This window comes from Hypanus sabinus, chromosome 11, assembly GCF_030144855.1.
Source record: "Hypanus sabinus isolate sHypSab1 chromosome 11, sHypSab1.hap1, whole genome shotgun sequence".
NCBI lineage: Eukaryota > Metazoa > Chordata > Chondrichthyes > Myliobatiformes > Dasyatidae > Hypanus > Hypanus sabinus.
The window spans coordinates 12,829,419-12,851,721 of NC_082716.1; the positions used below are offsets into that span (position 1 = coordinate 12,829,419).

Consider the following 22,303-nt stretch of genomic DNA (forward strand, 5'->3'; position numbering starts at 1 on the left):
AATGTTTAGACTGTGAATGTTGCCATGAGACCTAGTACTGCGACTGCGTCTGAAAGTAGGAGTTAGTTACGCACTGGCTGTGGTAGGCGCAGAACTCCAGGAGACGTGTCCATTGTCATTTATTTTGCCAATTCCAAAGTGGCCAAGACAAGATGGTCAGGAATCGTTATCAGCTCCCACTCTGGCGTTGAAGTCACCAAGGAGAATGAGGTGCTCATCACTGGGAACATTCCTGTCAACAGGCTTCTAATTTGTCATAGAACATGTCTTTTGCTTCAGAGGTGGAGTTCAAGGTAGGGGTATACACACTGCCGAGAGATACTGAGCCATGACTGGTGTGTAGGCGGAGAGTCATAAGTCGTTCTGATCCATTTTCTGGTGGCTCCACCATTTGCAACAGTTCCTAACGGCAGAACCCACTCCATGCTCACAGGGCTCTTCTTGGTTCTTTCCCTGCCAGAAAAATGTGTAGTCCCTTTCCTTCAGTGTACATGAATCTGCTAGACGTGTTTCTTGCAGGGCAGCTATATCTACCGTGAGCCTTAGTAGCTCATTGTTAATGACCGCTGTTTTTCATGCATCTTCGATATCTTTGAGGTTTTGGTCAAGTCCAGTCATCATTGTGCGGACATTCCAACATCCCAACTTGAGGGGTGTTGTCTTAGTCGATTTGTTTTCTTTCTTGTCTGCTGCGGTAGTTACAGTCAGCTCTTCGTGGAATAATCCATTATCCCCATCCACCCAATGAGAAAGACTGACTGTGGTGGGACAGCACCTTATTGACTGGGGGCTGCCCAGCTTGAGGTGGGCGGTAGCTGACCAGTGAAACGCGATGGTCTCTCCCACTGTTGGAAGCAACCCCTGGTGCCATGCTCTACGCCAGTCAAGCATTATGACATAACTGGTAACTGCTGCTTCTCATGTTTGTCCGATGCTATAAAGCGAAGCTGGAGTGGCCTCTCCAGGGCACAAGCCAGGGCAGAATTGATAAGGAGATCCATCTGTTGCCCATGCAATGGGAACACCTCTCCATGCTGATGACAGGTCCAAAGGAACGATGAAATTTGATATAGTTTGGTGCCAGCAACATCGCAGAAGTTGCTTTGCCAGTGCTGGGTACAGCAGTCAGCTGCCTTCAGGACTCCCGAAGCCTTTCCCGTGTTGTAATACGTGGTTATTTGGGTTACTAACGTCTTACTGCCAGCTTGAACCAGTCTGGCCATTCTCTTCTGACCTCTTTCATTAACAAGGCATTTTCACCCACTGTACTGCCACTCACTGAGTGTTTTTTTTTTGTTTTTTACACTTTTCTTTGTAAATTCTAGATACTGTTATGCATTAAAATTCCAGGAAATTAGCAGTTTCTGAGATAATCAAATCACCCTGTATGGCACCAACAATCATTCCACGGTCAGAGTCTCTTAGATCACATTTCTTTCCCATTCTGATGTTTGGTCTGAACAACAACTGAACCTCTTAACCATATCTACATGCTTTTATGCTTTGAGTTGCTGCCACATGTTTGGTTAATTAGATATTTGAGTTAACAAGCAGGTGTACCAAATAAAGTGGCCACTGAGTGTAGTTAACTTCTAGATAGCAGTGGAGAAATGAAATTAAGCACTGACTTGATCTTTAAGTTTGTTGATCCAGACCAACAGTGATGAGATGGAGTACAGGAAACAAATCGTGAATCTTGTGCCGTGGTGTCGGGAAAAACAACCCAGTCCTTCAATAAGATAAAAGTGTTAGTTTTGATTTAAGGAATCTGGGGATGGTTGGGAGGGTGAACACAATGCTGTCCTCATCAATGGAACAGCTGTAGAGATAGTCGACAGCACAACTTTCCTTTGCATCCACATCACAATAACCTGTTCTGCTCCCATTACACTGCAGTGACTAGGAAGGGGCGGCACAATGGTGTAGCAGCTAGCATATTGCTGTTATAGCACCAGTGACCTGGGTTCAATTCCCACCACTGTCTGTAGGAAGTGTGTGTGTTTTCCTCCTGACCATTAGGTTTCCTTTGGAGCTCTAGTTTCCCCCCCCATGTTCCAGAACACGTATGGGATAGTAAGCTAATTGCTTCACATGCATGCATTTGGGCAGTGCAGGTACATTGGGCCAAAAGGGTCTGTTACCATGCTGTTGTATCTTTAAATTAAAGAATCACTGCCTGGGCATCTGAGACGATTTGGCATATCTGCGAGTATTCTCTCAAACCTCTATAGATGTGGTATAAAATGTATTCTGATGGGTTGTATGTCAGTCTGGTGTGGCAATTACTCTGCTCTTGACTAAAGTAACCTGCAGGGCGTGGTAAACACAGGCCAGTCCATTACAGGTTTGTCACTTCCTTCCATCCAGTCCATTTTAACAATACATTGTTTCACGTAGGCTTGTAGATTCTGTTGTGTATTTAATGTTTCAGTAATATTTGATTAATTTTGTATATGAATTATTTGATTAAGCATTCTTATTCATTTCAATAATTCATTACAGGTTATATACGAATGCATGAACTGCATACCATGCTACCAATGTAATATGTGTGTGCCTCCCTTAAAAGTAAACTAGAAGTTAGGCCCGCATTCCTGGGCTCCCATGTCTTCCTTTGAAGTAGTTTAATGTTTTGAAATTACAAAACATAACATTGGCGGTGAGGTATTTTTAAAACAAATCCAAGAAGGGTATCAACCTACTGAAGCTCAGCGTGGTTTGGGCTAAAAAAATACAGCGAGAGGCTGTTGAGTTACGAAAAACAGTGCAATATGTGTTCTTTGGAAGGGAAGACATGATCGAGATGTTTTTTTTAAGTTAGAAAATGGAAGAATTCATGAGTTCATAAATAGCACTGGGTGAAAATCATTTTCAAAAAAAGAGTAGAAATGGCTGGCTGGAAAGATTGATATGTTTGATTGCTCAACAGGTACTTGACTCATGTATACTGAGCTAATTCAACAATATTTTTTAGCAAATGAAGTAGCCAATGAGAAATGAGTACCAATTTTGCTGAATGCATTGGGTTTAAAGCCGTAAAGGCTCCAACCAAGCCAGCAGAAATTACCTTTGCTGATATTGTCAAAGTAATACAGGAACATTTAGAACTGAACCCATCATTGATTGCAGAACACATTTGGTTTCATAAGTAGAATCAAAACGAAGGGGAGTCCATTCCTGTGTGCGTGGCTGAATTGAAGCGATTGTCTAAATATTGTCAGTTTGGTAATGGGCTTAATGATACACTAAGGTCATTTAGTTTGTGGAATTTTACAAGAAAATATTCAAAAAAATGGCTCCTAACTGAAGCACAACTTGCAGTTGAAATTGCTGTTTCAATGGAAACCACAGACAAGAGATGCAATTGAGTTGGAGTCGGGAATGAAAGTGAGCGTGAACGAAATTACAAAGTCTAAACAGAAACCAGCCTGGTCAGACAAACTGTGTTTCCATTGCAGTAAGAACTCATGTTCGCCAAACAAATGTAGGTTTAAAGGTTAAACTTGTAGAAAATGCAATGAAGTTGAACACATACAAAGAACATGTTGTAAGTGAACTGCTCAGAGAGGAGAAAAAGATGAAAAGTCAGGTTGCTGTTTCAAAAGGAGCACTAATCTGCAGACTGTTGATGAAAAATTTGATAATGATGAAAGTGATGCTGGGCTAGGTTCCCTTGAGATTTACAATGTGAAAATTAACAATAAACAAGCAATATGGCTTATGCCAGAAGTGAATGGCAAATTAATTTAAATGGAATTGGACTCTGGTTTGGCTGTTTCAGTCATTCCACAAAGTGAGTCTGAGAGGCATTTCAAAAATACTAAAGTGAAGCCTGCAGATATCCAACAAATAACTTATACTGGAGGAAAAATAGCTCCTATGGGAATGATGTTCACGACAGTGAAACATAACCAACAAGCCAATAGAGCTTGTATATGGTAAAAACAGCAGGGCCAGTGTTATCGGGACATGATTGGTTGAGACAACTGTAACTTGATTGGAGATCTAAACACAATTTGCATGCCATAACCTCTGCAATGAAGCCAACTGAAAGAGAATTAAGAAAGGCACTGGACGATGCCACAGCTGTCTCCGTGCCGAATACCATGAGCTGTTGCTCAAAAGAGTACAAACAGGTGTTGATGTCAATCTCTGTGCTTCTGGATGGAAAGTATATTGGACCAAGGAAAGACCATGCTGTTTAGAGGAAGCGAGAAACTGTTGAAAGCTGTGGTCCAACTACAATAATTTTTATTGGCAACTTATCTGAGAAAGCTTCTAATATGCTAATCAGATAGTTACTTGTGAATGTGGCTTGGCTTTAATCTGGAAGAGAGTTGCAAGAATTTGGCTTTTGTGAGTATGAAGTACCAAAATCTGCTGTTTAAGATTATTGTTTGAACTTCAAGTGGGAGACAAAAAGCTATTTGTAAAAGTAGATGCAAAGACCAAAATCCAGCTGGATGAATAGAAGGCCATAAAGAAAGGAGTCGATGGAGATACAAAAACAGAGGACTCATCAGATGACATTGTGGATAAGGAAACAAAGAGGAGAGATCAGATCATGAAGGGAGCAAGAGAAGAATTAATAAGAGAATACTCCAGTGAACTAAATGCACCTTCCCAATATCAAGAAGCACAAACTAGAAGAAGAAAAAGGAAAAAAAAAGAAAGGTGGGTACAGCTGTCAGAAACTCTTCCTACAATCTGTCATCTCCTATAACCACCATGGAGGAGACCCAAAACCTGAGATTGTTTAACAGCCACAAGTCTCACCTGCCAAGCCAAGTGATCGCCCTTGTCTGGAAAGACGTTATCCCATGAGTAAGAAATCCTCCACAGCAACTGTCTTTAAGCCTAAATGGGATCATTTAAAAATTAACTATACTGTATATAGTAGTTGTTTTATGTGGTACACTGTTATATAGTTGAGATGAATTATTTTTTGAGTTGGAGTTTATAACTAAGCAGGGATGAGTGTTTTAATATTGTTTCAATAATATTTGAATATTTGACTAATCTTTTATATACTGTATTGTTGGATTGTTTACTTGTTCAAATACTCGTTTTGGGTTATATGGATAAATACGTGAATTGCATATATCATCATGCTTCCATGTGATATGTACGTGTCCCCCTTAAAAGTAAACTCGAAGTTAGACCCGCATTCCTGGACTCCTGTGTCTTCCTTTGAATTAGTTTAATGCTTTGAAGTTACAGAACATAAAAGATTCATCAAGGATGCCTGCCACCTTGGCCATTCCTTTTTCTCTCTTCTACCTTCCAGGAGAACATACAGGAGCTTGAAATCCCGGAGGTCCAGACTTAAGAACAGGTTTACCCGCACTGCTATTAGACTTCTGAAATAATCACCTCTTTTACATCCTCTTACTGGTGGTGCTGCTATGTTTAAGTAGTTTTAGTTCACCCTTTCTTGGTAATTCTATTTTAGCACTATTTCAGATTGCACAACAATCTTTGCATCATTCTGCTGTTTAGCACTCATTGCTGTATTTAATATTATTATGTGCACTGTTTACACTGAGTTCCTCATGAAAAGGAATTTCATTGCTGCTGTATACAGTAAGCTAATTGAAGCCATTGTTTAAAAATACAGTTGGAAACGTGGCATCTGTGGAGGTAAGATCATAGTCGACGCTTTGAGTCGAAAAGTTCTGATGCACCTTTGAGACCCAATCTCTTTGCTTTCAAGGATGCTGCCTGACCCACTGAGTACTTCCAGCAGCTTTTTTTTTACACTTGAAATCCCAGCATGTGCAGTTTCTTGGTGAAACGGAGCAAGATGTTTTGTCACAATTGTATTTTGGTTTTGTGGGTTTTGAGGTAACTGATGTAGGAAACTATAGGTTCTTCTTCAGGTGGGGTAGGAATTGCCTGGCATTAGTTTGTGAGGTGATGGACTTCTTCCATTGTACATGTTGAGTTTCTGTGTACTCCTGATCCATGGATTCAGTGCTTTCAAAATAATCCTGAATATTGCCTCTCTGCTTTGAGCTTGGGTCAGTAAATACAGAAGTTTGTTTATTGATTTATTTTGAGATACAGTGTGGAATAGCCCCTTCTGGCCCTTTAAACCACACCACCAGGAAGCTACTGATTTAACCCTAGTCTAAAGACCAATTAACCTACTAACTGGTATGTCCTTTGGCTATGGGAAGAAACAGGAGCATCTGGGGGAACATATTCATTCACAGGGAGGGCAAAAAAGCTCATAGATGATGTCAGAATTGAAATTCAAGCTCCGATGCCCCGAGCTGTAATAGCATTGTACTAGCTGCTATGCTAATGTGTGCATGTTTCATTTTTTACCCAGAGAAGCTTTGGCTACATCCCTGAAACACCAGCTCCGTTCATCTTTACCTGCTACAGAGCTCGGAGTTTCAGGTGTACAGTGTTAGGCAAGCCAATGATGTGGCTTCCTCAGAGGGTTAACCATGTATTGTGAGGGCTTATAGACTGATTATGAATGGACCATCTGGAAGAGTTAACCTTTCTTGTCCATATTCATCTCACTGATACATTGGAAAATAGCAAATAACTCATTCCACATTTTTTTGGATAAACAGTACTGCAGCTGTAAGCAACACAAACAAAATTCTGGAGGAACTCATCAAGTCCGGCAGCATTTATGGAGGGGCATAAACAGTTGCTGTTTCAAACCAGAATCCTTCATCAGGACAGCCCAAAGTGCCAACTGTTTATTGCCCAGCCCCCCCCCCCATAGATGCTGCCTGACTTGCTGAGTTGCTCTAGCATTTTGTGTGTTGCTCAAGCTTTCCAGCATCTGCAGAATCTCTTGACTCTGAAGCAATAAGACCTGTGAGGCTAAATGATAAAAACGTTACACAGGTTGCGTGAGTCTTGCACATAATGACAGTGGTGGGGTACAGGAAATACCTGCGCAGGGAAGCACACTTCTCCATTGAATTCAATTGTCTGGATTAATAAAAGTAGTGAATTTTGGCTTGGGGAAGTTAAATGGTTGATGGCATTCACTGGAAGGTGTATTGTATATTGTCTGTGGGAAATATAATTACTTCTGTTTCCTTACCCAGCATTTTCTTGTACTTCTAGGTTGAGAAATGGTGTAAAATTCTGCAAAGTGCTAAGGTTACCCGAGGTATGTACCACTGCAGTAAGTCTATTGTTACTTGGAATTATATGTTTCCACTAGCTAAATAACCTTCTGGGTGCTTCAACAATTCAATTATTCTGTGAAATTCTGAGATGGTACTTTTAATCCCCTGCCTTGCATTTGGTTTAGAGCTTTATACAATTTATTTGTTTTTTTGTTTGAGGATCTAGGTATTGCTGGCGAGACCAGTGTTTATTGCCCAACCCTAACTGACCTTCAGAAAGATGGTGCACTGCCTCTGCCACCCTTCTTATAAGGGTTTTCCTCACAGTTCTGTTGCCCTGAGGCAGATCTAGTATCCAGGGCCCGCGGTGCTGAAAGGGACAAGAATGAAATTCAGGTAGTGTGCAGCTTAGAGTGGAACCAGCAGATGGCGATGTGTCCATGAGTCTGGCGTCCTTGTCCGAGATGACAGGGGCAGCAGGTTTGTTCATGGTACACATTGACACCATTGTTCTGCTTGAAGAAGCCAAATGGTTTTGAGCACAATGGCTCTTGGAATTGCACTCATCCAGACATGCGAAGAGTATTCCTCCATATCCCAGACTTAATGGAAATGGTGGAAAGACAACGGCGTGTCTGGAGATGAGCCATTTGTTGCAGGATACCTTCTAACTTGCTCTTTAGGCATGGTATTAATAGTAATCCCCTAATTTTTTATGTTGCAGAAGTCAATGATGCTGTTACCTTGGATTGTCAAGGCTGGGTGGTTAGATGCTGTCTTGTTGAAGATGGAAACTGACACTTTAGTGGCACTAATGTTACTTGCAGCTCGTCAGCCCATAGCTAAAGCGGTGCCTAGATGTTTCTGCATACAGGCACAGACTGTCTTATATTTTGAAGATTACCAATGGAATTGAGCATGATGTAATCATCAACAAACATTCCCCCTCTGATTTTCCAGTGGAAGGAAAGGTGTTGATGAAGTAGATGGCAATGGGCAATGACCTGAAGAACCAGTATTGGGGCAATTGTATGCTTGACCTCTAATACTCCTGACCATCTCCCTTTTGTATGTAATATATTTTCAACCATTGGAGATATTCCCCCCTTGATACCTGTTAATTTCCATCAGATCAGAATTCTTTGATGTCAAGTGTAGTCATGCGTACCTCACATGTGTGATTCAGTTCTTTGGTCTATGTTTGGAACCACAGCGTCATAATGTCTAGAGCTGAGTGGTCCTGGCAAAACTCAAATCAAATTCTGATGAACAGCCTCTGACCTGAACCATAGACTGCTTCTCTCATCTTGCATGTTATTGTTTACCTGTAGATGTTATTTTAATCTGCATTGTTAGTTTTGCCTGTTCTTCCTCATGCACTGTGTAATGATTTTAAAGTTCAAAGTAAATTTTGTTTTCAAAGTACGTACATGTCACCAATACGACCCTGAGGGATTCCTTTTGCTGCTGGCATTCTCAGCAAATCTATAGAACAGTAGCTATTAAACAGGATCAATAAAAAACAAGCTGTGCAAATGCAAATATAAGTATATAGCAATAAATAACGAGTATGAAATAACAAGATAAGGAGTCCTTAATGTGAAATCATCGGTTGTGGGAACATCAGAAATAGAATGAATGTAGTTATCCCCTTTTATTCAAGAGCCTGATGGTTGAGGGGTAGTAACTGTTCTTGCAAGTCTGTGGTGCAAGTCCTGAGGTACTTCTACCTGATAGCAGCAGTGAGAAAAGAGTATGCTGTGGATGATGAGGGTCTTTGATGATGGATGCTGCTTTTCTGTGGCAATGTTTCATGTAGATGTGCTCAATCAGTTGACCTGTTTGAGCAGTATGCAAGCCAAGGTTTCCACTGTGTTGAACTGCCTCTATCAGAGAACTTTAGGTTCAGACCCAGGGAATAATTGTCAAGCACCACCACACAAAATGCAGGCCAGGCAGCGTCTATAGGGAGAAGCACTGTCGATGTTTCGGGCCGAGACCCTTCATCAGGCACAGTTTACTTAAAATTGCATGCTGTTTATCAGCAAGCTTGCATCGCTCAGTTGAACTACAGAGTCCTGTTCACAGAGCTTGGGAAAATCTGCACATCAAGTGAGCACCTGAGTACTGTCTGAGCTGCTGTTATACATCTGTTATGACATACCTAGTTTGATAAGGGTACACAGGCAGGTTTCTCATGCAAGAAACACTTCTTTGTTCATACATTATTTTCACAGCATGACTTGACAAGCTGCCAATAAGGTTTTAGCCCTTTTAATTCTGCATATAATTCCTCAACTGTACCTCAGTACATCTTCATCATTATGTGCTGTGTTATATGATATGGGTGATCGTGATCTCACGCCCATGATTGTTTTTGGGAAATATTTTACATGACCTCTTCTGAGCAGTGTCTTTACAAGAAGGGTGACCCCATCATTCAGAGCTTGTCTGCCTGGTGTCAGTGGTTGCATACCCAGGACTTGTGATATGCATCAGCTGCTCATACTACCACCCACCACCTGCTTCCTGGCTGCCCATGACCCTGATTGGTGGGCTAAGCAGGTGCTACACCTTGCCCAAGGGTAACCTGCAGGCTAGCGAGGCAAGAATGCCTTGCATCTCCTTTGGTAGTGATATACCTCCGCCCTGCCACCCAATACCTTGACACACATCAGCATAATAAAAAATATTTCCAATATCTGCAATTATTTTGGTTTTTTGGAGCAGTGATTGAATTATTGATGAGTGAAGGGTTACTTGATATCATCGCTGACAAACCTTGCCATCACTTTGCAGCTGTTTAGCTAATGACCTTGGAGTTTTTTTTTGCCTGATAGCCACTTAATTGTACACCACTATCTGTGAATCGATGTAACATGACCAGTATTTCAAACTGATCACCTAAGGTATAAGATCACTTGGCTCTCTCCATTCCATTTTGTTTTTCTATATCTAGCACATCTGCATCCCTGTGGTGCACCTTGACCCAGTTAACTTCTCAATTTTAGTTGTGCTACTTCTGCCATGTGGTTCGACCCTTCTCCTGAAACCTGGATCAATTCTTGGCAGCGCTTCTACTGCTGCGTCATTTCATTTCAGTACACTTTACTCTGAGGCCTCTGTTGGGCAGGGTCAACTACGGATGTGGTGTCCTAGTTGTCTAGATACGCAAGCCAAGGCAGTACAATAGGAGAACAAGGTGTATCCATGTAGCAGGCTCTCCCTCTCCATGCATGTGATGAATCCAAAGCAGACTGATACAATTTGGCTCTAGCTGCATTGCAAAGTCTACCGGTCAGGACTCCAGCTCCAGATTTTTCCCTTGGGGTTTACAGCTGAATATTTCTCCATGAGTGAATATAGCTGCAAGGGAGCAGAGGTTCGAGATCAGAATTTTTCTTCTTCTAGATGACCTGCCAAACAATGCTTACTAGGTCCATCTGCCCAGATCAACTGGTTTTAAGTCTCCAGTAACCTGCCTTTGCCCTTCTCCTGTCAGTAGAAACTGTTCCATTGGGCTTAGTAGCTAAGCCATAATTAAGTTGGTGAGGTTGGGGTCAATCGGATTTATCTTCTGTGGTAGATCAGTCACTACCTGGCACTGAACCAGTTTTTTCCATAGATGCTGCCTTGCCTGCTGAGTTCCTCCAACATTTTGTGTGTGCAGTCTGGTAGCCATTTGTGTTAGGAGTCAGTCATCAGTGGTGTTATCATTGCTGCTGCTTCCAAATACTTTTCAACTTGGAGGCGCAACGATACATCAACTGAAGGGGGACGATCGGTAATAAAGGGGGAGGTTCATGTTTGGCCATGTTTGACCAGATGCCATTCCTGACTTCATGAAATCTGGAGTCAATATTGAAGGGTCTCAGAGCTACTGCTGACTGCCTGTACACTAATACTAATCCGAAAGCCACCTCTGGTGGCTGTGGCTGGCAGAGCCAGACAGATCCTGGGATTGTTATGAAGGAGTTTAGCCTGTTGTCCATAAGGTATGGTTCTATAAGTAAAACTACTTCAGGCTGCTGCTTGAGCCATCTGTGGGACAGTTTTCCAGTCTAGGTACAAGTTTTGTTTGTGAATTGGATTTTGCAAGGTTTCTTGCTAAGTTGTAATTGCAGGAATATACTTGCATTAAAAGGTGTACACAGGTACTCCCAGAATTGCTCAACAGGTCAAAAAGTCTAACACTCAGCCACTAATCTGGGACAGTTCTCCAGCTTGATACTTTAGTGGTTTGGGTACTGAAGGATATTGGAAATCAGAAATATCAATATTGATTTCCATGAATTCCCATTGCAAATTAGGTAATGGTGGCTGGGCATTATCCATCCTGCTGGTAAAATCTGTATCTTGTTCGTGGTGATTCTCACACTTGAGTTGAAAGTCATGGTTTCAAACCCCACTCCAAGATGTAAAGGAATAATTGAGATCACCTTGGTTTATGGGATCATAGTTTGGAGTTTGTCTTTCATAATTAGCTCCTTAAGTAATTCATTTTTTAAATTAATGACTTGTAATTGAAGATCTTGAAAGATAAAATCATAATTGCACATTTTTGTTTGTAGATTTTATGCATTCATTTGAAGCGATTCAGACACGAACTCATGTTTTCCACCAAAATCAACAACCATGTGTCATTCCCATTGGAAGGACTTGACCTTCAGCCTTTCCTTGCTAAAGACAGCCCTTCTCAAATCACAGCGTATGAACTTTTATCGGTTATCTGCCATCATGGTACAGCCAGTTGTGAGTATACTTGATTGAGATTTCAGTATGATGTGTTAAAGCCACAATAGAGCTGTAGTATTTTTGGAAAAATTAATACAATTGTTTTAAATCAACATATGGAGTACTAACCGCTCATGCTTAAAAGCCTCTGAGTACTCCATTAAGAGTAATAATTTATCACATTACGAGGGGTGATAGATAAGTTTGTGGCCTAAGGTAGAAGGAGGCAATTTTAGAAAACCTAGCACATTTATTTTTCAACATAGTCCCCTCCTACATTTACACACTTATTCCAGCGGTCATGGAGCATATGAATCTTAGACATCCAGAAAGTGTCCACAGCAGGCGTGATTGATAAGTTCATGGACTAAAGTAGAAGGACATGTTATACAGCTCTTTTTGCATGTTTATGCACTTCAACTCTTTGAGTGATTATGCAGAATGTTTGAAGTTAATAATTCATCAGGGGAGATTAAGTTCATGGCCTAAGGTAGAAGGAGATGAGTTATTAACTTCAAACTTTCTGCATTTTCACTCAGAGAGCTGACCTGCATGTGCATGTAATGAGAGCTGTATAACTCATCTCCTTCTACCTTAGGCCACAAACTTATCAAACACCCCTGCTGTGGACACTTTCTGGAGGTCCAAGATCTGTATGCTCCATGACAGCTGGACTAAGTGTGTAAATGTACTAGGTTTTCTAAAATTGACTCCTAAAATTGGTATTGAACGTCTCAATAACCCCTCGTATTTTGGTCTATATTTTGCTCCTGCCGTTTCTGTTTACAGGTCATTGATGTGGAATGATAGTTGCATTTTGAGATTTTTTTAATGCAAGTTAATGTCTTTTAAATGTAAACACAAGAAAGTTTTCAGATGCTGGGAATCCAAAGTAACACAAAATGCTGGAGGAATTCAACAAGTCAGGCAGCATCTATGGAAATGAATAGATAGTCGATGTTTCAAGCTGAGACTCTTCTTCGGGATGGTTAAGTATTTCCTACTGCAGCTAACCAATGAAGTAAATCTAAGAATTAGATTTTGCTAACCAGGATTTCCTCGTCCAGCATTGTCTTTGATTTCCCCTTTGCATTTTACCATGGTTCAGAGGTGGTGAACATCAGGCTGGCACAGGGGTGCCACAGGTACTAGTACCCTCACAGCTCCACTGACTTTCATTTAATCCTGATCTTCAGTACTAACTATGTGAAGTTTGTGAAGCATCACTGTCTGGTATGGGGTGGTGGTGGTGGGGTGCTACTGCTCAGGACCGAAAGAAGCTGCAGAAGGTTGTAAATTTGGTCAGCTCCATCTTGGGTACTAGCCGACAAAGTACCCAGGACACTTTCAAGGAGTGGTGTCTCAGAAAGGCAGCGTCCATTATTAGGGACCTCCAGCACCCCGGGCATGCCGTTTTAATCTCTGTTACCATCAGTAACAGCTACTTCCCCTCTACCATCCAATTCCTAAATAGATATTGAACCCATGAACACTACCTCACCTTTTTAATATATGTTTTTTGCACGATTTTTAATCTATTCAATATACGTATACAGTCGACCCTCCTTATCCGCGGATTCCGCATGCGCGAATTCAACCAACTGCGAATCGCGAAAACCTGGAAGTGCTCTTCCAGCACTTGTTGTTCGAGCATGTACAGACTTTTTTTTCTTGTCATTATTCCCTAAACAATGCAGTATAACAACTATTTTACATAGCATTTACATTGTATCAGGTATTATAAGTAATCTAGAGTTGATTTAAAGTATACGGGAGGATGTGTGTGGGTTAACGTGCATCGGAATAAAAATAAAATCGGAAGTTCTCTTACTAAGTAAGTTGGAACAGGTACATCCGGTATTATTTAGCGTCAGTTAGTCAAACGTTTGTCTTAGTATATAGTATATATTTTACCTTTCTATACATATAAAACACTTAAGAATATATGCTTCAGCGCCGGACTCGGGAACGGAAGTTCTCGGGACTCAGGACTCCCTAGCGTGCTGTCCACCATGCTGGGTTGATGTGGAGGATTAAAACCCCAAAACCTAATAATTAAACCACTGCATTGCTTAGTAATAATTGTAGCTTTCATCGGGGCAGAGCCTTTCTCACTTTATCCTTTAAAATTGTTCCAACCATTGACCGACCTAGCCTAACGCTTTTCCAATGACCGATGGTGTTTCACCTCTTTCCAATCGCTTTATTATTTCCACTTTATTTTCAATCGTGATTATTTTCATGAACAGAAACACTGTGCATTCAGAGCTCTGGCGCTGGGTCCTAATGTCCACCGCTCTGAGACAGGTTAAATAAGGTCTGGAGTTCTGCTGGGTCCTAAGGTTCACCGGATTGAGACAGGTTGAATAAAGGACTTGAGCATCCACGAATTCTGGTATCCGCGAGGGACAATCCCCTGTGGATAAGGAGGGCTGACAGTACTGTAATTAATTTAGTTGTTTATTATTAGTTTTTTTCTTCTATATTGTGTATTGCATTGAATTGCTGGTACTAAGTTAACAAATTTCATGACACATGCTGGTGATAGTAAACCTGGTTCTGATTCTGATTGCACATTCTCCCTTAGACAGACATTGCCAGGGCTTGGGGATCTGAGTTTAAAGGAAAGGTTGAACAAGTTAGGACTTTATTCCCTGGAGTGCAGATGAATAAGGGAGAGAACTTAAAGAGGAATACCCAATTATGAGGGGTATAGATAGGGTAGGTGAGACTCATCAGCCACGGTTGGCAGCTCATCTAGGAGAAGGAAAACTCTGAACTGCAACCTTTGCTGCCTTGCAGCTACACCCACTCATGGGGAAGGCTTCGGGAGTAACCTCTTACAGGAAAAATGTGGAGCTGGAGTCTTACTTGAGTTCAACACCAAATACAACTCCTGCATCGCTCCTGGTACCGAACCATATCAGCCTCTGCCATTCCTTTGGGTTCATCAGAAGCATGGAAGTGGGGAGCTTGCTACAAAAGCAGCAGCTTGCTCTTCATATTGTACTGTCCGGGCTTACGTATCTAAATAGCCAGGAAGCAACATCCATGGTTGACCCTGTCCGATGGAGGCCTCAGTGAAAGCACGCAGGTCTTTCCCCTCTCAGGTAGGGTGAGACTAGAACTAGAGGACATAGATTTAGGGCAAAAGGTGAATCTGAGGGGAAACTTCACATGAGGTGTTGAGAATGTTGAATGAACTGACAGTGAAGTAGTGGGTGTGGGTTCAATTGTAACATTAAGAGAAGTTTGCATAGGTGCATGGCTGAGAGCGGTTTGGACGATTCTGATTCAGTTGCAGGTTGATGGGACATGACGGAAGACCAGTCCAGCATGGACTGCATGGGCCAAAGGGCCCGTTTCTGTGCAGTGGTTTTCTATGATCCCAGTGCCCTGGTTTCTTCCCAGATCCCAAAGATAGGCCCATTCGCAGGTTAACTGGTTGCTGTAATTGCTCCTGGTGCGGAGGTGGATGGGTGGAATTAATAAGCACATGAAGGAAAGTAGGTTGCAGCCAAACATACTTAGGCATCCTAAATTATACTAATGTGGTTTGGACTTTGGAGAGTTCTTCAATGTGGAGGATCCATCTTCAGAACTGCCCTGGAATTATGGACAGGCAACAAAACTATGCCCCACAGCTACAGAAGGCATCAGAATTTTTTTTTAAAATTCAATGTCTGTAACAGTTGGAGACATAACATTATTGTAATTGAAGTAAACGATCAGTAATTGCACCACATAAGAATAATTTAAAACATTGTTCAGGAAGTACAGGAGGTCTGTTCAAAAGTTTGATAACAGCAGGATAGAAGCTGTTTTTGAGAATAGTGTTTTCAGGCTTTTGTATCTTCTGCCCAATGGGATGGGGGGGGGGAAATGAGAATGTCCAGGATGGATGGGATATTTGATTATGCTAGCTGCTTTACTGAGGCAGCAAGAAGTATAGAGTAAATACATGGACAAGAAACTAGTTCCTATAAGCCATTATGCGTCCAGACAGAATAATGTTATTTGCCTCTTTATTTGTCATTTGCAGTTTTTAAAAAATTTATAACCTTTAGTAATATTTATGATTTGATCTTTATTCTTGCTGCAGAACAAACTTCACAACATGCTGTATGTCTGTAATAATAAACCTGATTCTATACTGTATATACTTTGAAATTTCTGCCAGTTTCTATAGATTATTCTCCACCCAGTGATTAAAAGTGTGTTACTAATTCATCACTCCATCATTTAATCCCTGTCATTTCTGCTGTTCCAAGTTCACCAATGTCCCTAATTCCTCAAGAGGCTAAAGAAAATCTGGCATGCCCCGTTGGTCATTTAATTTTTTTATCGATGCACCTTGGCTAGATATATGTGGCAATTGTTCTGCATGTGACTACATAAAACTGCAGAGATTTCTGGACACAGAAACTAGCCTCCCCTCCATGGACTCTGTCTATTCTTCTTGCTGCCTCAGTAAAGCAACAGCATAATCACAGATATCACCCACCCTGAATATTCTCCCTTCTCCTCTCACCCTTCAGCAAAGGGGGCAAAAGCCTGAAAGCATGTGCTACCAGACTCAAGGACAGCTTCAACCCCATTGTTAACTTTAGAAGGTGCCCTAGTACAATACAATGGACTCTTGACCTCACTATCTACCTTGTTATGATTCCACATCCTGTTGACTACTTGTATTTTCTCTGTAGCTGTGACACTTTATTCTGTGTAACACACACACACTGAATTCTGGGGGATCTCAGCAGGTCAGGTAGCATCTATGGAGAGAAAAACAGTGTTTCAGGCCAAGACCTCTGGCTGCAATGTTGACTCTTGATTCTTTTCCATAGGTGCTACCTGAAATGCTGAGTTTCCTCAGCTTATTGTGCATGCTACTCTAGATTTTCAGCATCTGCAGAATCTCTTTATGACCTTAATCGGTGTTATATTTTATATTAATTCCCTGTGTAATGATTTAATCAGTGTGAGCAGAATGCAAGGCAAGTTTTTCACTATATCTCAGTACATGCAACAATAATAAACCAGAACCAATTCTTTGTTCTAATAGAATAAGCTTTTATTATAATTAAACTTTATAATATTTTATAATTAAATATTTACTCTGTTTTATCCCATTATCTTCACAAAGAAAATACTGGAGCAGTAGTCTAACTGGATTGCTGGGGTAATTTGAGAGTATTAATCTTAAAGGTTTAGTAAGTTCCCTCAGAAGGTAGTAAATCTGAGGAATGAAATATTTTTGAATAAATAACCACAAAATTGATGGTGAACATAGGCTGAATATTGTTAGTCTTTTTTCCAGGGAGGGAGTCTCTGGGTGGTGGGATGGAGCTACATGTCTACCAAAGGAAGTGGATGGTGCACCTTTCCCACCTTCCCTCTGCTGGCCTACAGGTCACCCTTGAGCAAGGTGCAGCACCTGCTTAGCACGGCCCCCCTCCCCAGCAGTCAGGGCCACCTGCACAGTTCCCTCGAAGGCGTGCACGTGCACATTTGTTGCTACTAAAACACAGAAGAATTAAAATGTGCCCAAAAGGGGCATGCCTCGTTGGCATGTTAAGTATATTTCACAATCGTACACAATCACATTTCCTTTTCCGGTTTCTGATGCAGACGGTGTTGACAGCATGGAGTTTGTGATGATTTGTCTGCAGATTATAGAACTAGTTTTTCTTGAAGAAATTATTCAGTGTGCACATGTTACTGTCACAGGGAAAAAAATTGCATAGTATAGGATTTTTGCATGCACTGGTCATTACAAATTAGAGGGAATATTGGTCATGTGAATTCATGGGAGCAGTTGGTGGACTGGGCTGTGTTCAAGAACTTAACAGAGGATCTGAGTGAGTACACCACAGTTGTCGTGGACTTTATTAAAACAGTGATGGACAAGTGTGTCCTCACAAATTCTTTCAGGGTCTTCCCCATTGGAAGCACTCTGCTGAGAGTGAAACCATGAAATCTGCAATCTACTGAAGTCCAGATCACTGGCATTCAAGTCTGGCAACCTGATAATAAACTAAAATTCAAGATAGTGGGGTTGAGATGCATCTCTACCAAAGGAAGTGTAAGGCACTCCTTCCCTGTGCTAGCCTGCAGATCACCCTTGGGCAAGGTGTAGCACCTGCTTAGCCCCTGGGGGGATCCAAGGAGAGCAATCCCCCGATCAGGGTCACATGAAGCCTTGGGAGCAGGTGGTGGACGGTCGTATGATCATATCACGAGTCCTGCTTTGCGACCGATGACACTGGGCAGACAATCTCTGAAGAGTATTGATGATGGCTGGGGTCACCCATCTTGTAAAGACACTGGCCAGAGGAAGACAATGGCAAATCACTTCTGCAAAACAATTTGCTAAGACCAATTATGGCCATGAAACCAATGTCACCTACTCGTATGACACAGCACGTAATGATGATGATGAGGGGACTCTCAAACTAGAGAGCATATGTTTAGGGTCAAGGTGAGAAGGGAAGGATTTGAATAAGACTTGAGGGACAAGTTTTATCACACATAGGGGGATGGGCATGTGGGACAAGCTGCCAGAAGAAGTGGTAAGAGGTGGGTATAATTACAGTTCTTAAGAGATATTTGGGCAGTTTCGTGGATTGGATAGGTTTCAAAGCATTGTCCAAACTCAGACAAGTGGACTAACCCATGATGCACTTCGATGTGTTGGGTCAAAGAGCCTGTGTCTTTGCTGTATAGCCCAATGGCTTCAATAAACTAGAGAGAAGTTCAAAGTCAGACTCCTCCTAAGGAGCCTTTCTATCTTCAGCATTCAAAGTATTTTGCCATTTTGATATTGTCCAGTTGGGGGATAGAAAGCTAGGGCTGACATAATGATGCAGAGGGCCGAGGGAGACCTTGGCAGAGTAAGTAGCCAGGACGCCATGGTAGCATAGCAGTTAGCGTGACACTATTACAGTTTGGGGCATCAGACTTTGGTGTTCAATTTTGATGTCATCTGTAAGGAGTCTGTACATTCTCCCTGTAGAGTGCATAGTTTTCTCTGGATGCTTCAGTTTCCTCTAATAGTCCAAAGACGTACTGGTTAGTATGTTCTTATGGTCATTGTAAATTGTCCCATGACTAGGCTAGGTTTAATTCGGGGGTTTCTGGGTAGCATGGTTCAAAGGGCCTGAAGGGCCTACTCCATGCTGTCTCAATAAATAAATAAATTTATTCAAGCAGTAAATATAACCAAGGCAGATGAAGGCAAGGGATATGTTTTCAATCATAGTCACTGAAGTTCTATGTCTCTTAATTGCTCTCCTTGGATCTCAAGGAGAATAGAGAATTGAGTTTTTACTTGCCCCGTGTGGAAAATTGTTACCAAATTCATAAGTATGCAGGAGTTGTGGTCATATTCTGTACATACTAATAATAAATGCTAAGCCAGGGACCAAGGAGGCTTATTTAGTAGTGCTTTTCTCAGTGTACCTATTTTTAAGATTGCTATGCGTTTGCTCTAGTTTAGATTTCTCATTTTGTTTTCTCACTACAGGTGGCCATTACACTGCTTTTTGTCTAAATGAGCTGAATGGTCGATGGTATGAATTTGATGACCAAACTGTATCGGAAGTGTCCGAGTCAACTGTGCAGAATGCAGAGGCTTACGTGTTGTTCTACAGGTAACTTCTATTCTTAATGAAAGCCATTGGCTTTTGTTTTCAATGGAAAGGTGCATGAAATGTTGCAGTTAGCACTATGCTATTACATCTCGGTACGTTTGAGTTCAGAGTTCAATCCCAGCATCCTCCATAAGGAATCTCCTACCCATGGAATGCATGGGTTTTTTCTGGGTCCTGCGGTTTCCTTCCATAATCCAGGGATGTTACAAGTAGGTTAATTGGCCAATGTAAATTGTTCCGTGATTAGGAATAAATTGGGGTTGTTGGGTGGTGTGGCTCATTGTATCTCTAAGTAAAAATTTTTTAATTGTTTATTCCTTTCCATAGATTCTATCTAACCTGCTGACTTCCTCCAGTATTTTGTGTGTGTTATCCATACTTTTTATATGCCTTTGAAATGTCTGCTATGTGCATTTGACTGTTCTGATGGTCTACACACTCTATTCAGCTTTGGCAATGAGTTAATTTTTGTATGTATATTTTGTTTGGTTGTTGGTCACTGAACTGTTTACTGAATGTTCTCAGTCTAATAAGGTTAGTCATTTCTTTATGGAGAAAAAAAAGCACAATAGATTAATAAACACAAGAGATTCTGCAAATGCTGGAAATCCAGAGCAATACAGACAAAATGCTGGAGGAACTCAGCAGGTCAGGCAGCATCTATGGGAAGGAATAAACAATTGACATTTGGACCAAGACCATACATCAGGGCCAGAAAAGAAAGGGGAAGATGCCAGAATAAAAAGATAGGGGGAAGGGAGGGAGAGCAGCAGAAATCACAGGAGAAGCAGCGAGAGGGTCTCACTGAATTCCTGTCAAAGAATAGATTTAAACTTCTTCAGAGTCAACATACCTTGAAGGGGCTTCACAATGGAGTGGCAAGTCACAGACACAAGGTTCTGCAGATGCTGGAAATCTATCTGCAGTAATCCTTCCCCCCCCCCTCTCCTTCCCCCCCCCCTTATTCTGACTTCTTCCCCCTTCCTTTCCAATCCTGATGAAGGATCTTGGCCCAAAGTAGCAACACTCTATTCTTCTCTGTTGATGCTGCTTAACCTACTGATTTTGTCCAGCAGTTTGTATGTGTGTCACACAAATGATTACAATTCTTCCACCATCAACAATTTACAGATACAATTTACACTTTTACCACATTAAGTTTAAAATAATTGTGAAGTCATCTTGCCTGCGAAATATTTTGTTTCAGGTTCACTGGTTTCTTTCTCTCAGCTCTATGGTAAACCTGATCTGATTGTAATGTTGCAAAAAAAGAACAATTGCCTTTAGGGGAGCTGCATAATTTACATAATATTCAGAACTGTAATCAGATTATTTCTGATTTCCAAAGGAATGTGTAGAGTTTGAAGTTGGTTCCAGCAGTGGCTGTACATGCTGCAGCTACTTTTATAAATAGCACACTGCAGTTTCTCTCTGCCTTTGCTGCAGCCTAGGAAAACAATAAATGACTACAGTGCGCTTGCTTTATATGCTATAAAGTTTGCACAGTGCAGAACTTAGAATTCTTCTGCCAAATCCTTGAATACAGGCCTGTCTTAACTATTATGGTTTACATTACTAAGCTTGTTTAGAGTTGAATCTCACCATCAAAGAGTCATGTTATAACCCTTATTTTTGCCTACTATTCTAGATGAGTCCCACCTGTTAATGAGTATTTTCACTTATTCCAGAAGACCATAAGACATAGGAGAAAAATTAGGCCATTGGACCCATCAAGTCTGCTCCACCATGGAGGTTAATGATTGTTCCCTCCTCAGCCCCACTCCCCAGCCTTCTTCCCATAACCTTTGATGCCACGGCCAATCAAGAACCTATCAAGCTCGGCCTTAAATACACCCAATGACCTGGCCTCTGCTGCTGCCTGTGGTAACAAGTTCCATAAATTCACCACCCTTTGGCAAAAGAAATTTCTCCACATCTGTTTTAAATGGACACTCCTCTATCCGGAGGCTGTACCTTCCTGGCTGTCCCACCATGTGAAACATTGTCTCCATATCTTCTCTGTGTAGGCCTTTCAACATTCAAAACATTTCAGTGGGGTCCCCCGCCCCCTGCATCCTTCTAAATTCCTGTGAGTACAAGCCCCTGTCTTTCCTGCAAACACCCTCGTGAACCTCCTGTGAATCCATTCCAATGTCAGGACATCTTTTCTTAGATAAGGAGCCCAAAACGGTTCATAGTACTCAAGGTGAGGCCTCATCAGTGCCTTGAAGCACCAGCATCACATTCCTGCTGTTATATTCTAGACCACGGGTGGGCAACCTTAAGCACAAATGATTTTCTAGTGTGCGTTATTCATTAATTTGAGGCAAAACATAACCAGATATATTTAAATGGATAATTCCCATATTTCAAGTTTTTTATGGCATTTACCTGGCCCACTGTCTGCTCATTAATACGCGATCCGGCCTACAGAGGCAAAAAGGTTGCTGACCCCTGTTCTAGACCTCTTGAAATGAATGTTAACATTGCATTTGCCTTCTTTACCACTGACTCAACCTGCAAGTTAACCTTCAGGGTGTTCTGCATAAGGATTCCCAAGTCCCCATTCATCTCAGAATTTTGGATTTTCTCCTGTTTAGAAAATAGTCTGCACATTTATTTCTGCTACCAAAGTGCATTCATTTTCCAACACTGTATTTCATTTGCCACTTCCTTGTCCATTCTCATAATGTCTAAATCCTTCTGCGGTCTTCCTGTTTTCTCATCTAAACCTGCCCCTCCACCAATCTTCATATCATCTGCAAACTTGGCATTGATATATCATTGATATACAGCATAAAAAGTAGTTCCATCATCGAT

The 22,303-nt window shown here is 41.4% G+C and overlaps 1 protein-coding gene across 7 annotated transcripts in view; it reads left to right on the forward strand.

The window, feature by feature from the left end:
* usp33 (ubiquitin specific peptidase 33) overlaps positions 1-22,303 on the forward strand; it is a 126,549-nt gene that overhangs the window by 66,129 nt on the left and 38,117 nt on the right. For 6 of the 7 annotated variants that reach the window (XM_059983797.1, XM_059983795.1, XM_059983794.1 and 3 more), the window contains exons 17-20: positions 5,288-5,335; positions 7,096-7,141; positions 11,672-11,852; positions 19,357-19,483. In XM_059983797.1, the coding sequence (XP_059839780.1) occupies positions 5,288-5,335; positions 7,096-7,141; positions 11,672-11,852; positions 19,357-19,483 (402 nt within the window). The remainder of the gene's footprint in view (positions 1-5,287; positions 5,336-7,095; positions 7,142-11,671; positions 11,853-19,356; positions 19,484-22,303) is intronic. The other variant, XM_059983798.1, reaches the window with a different exon arrangement.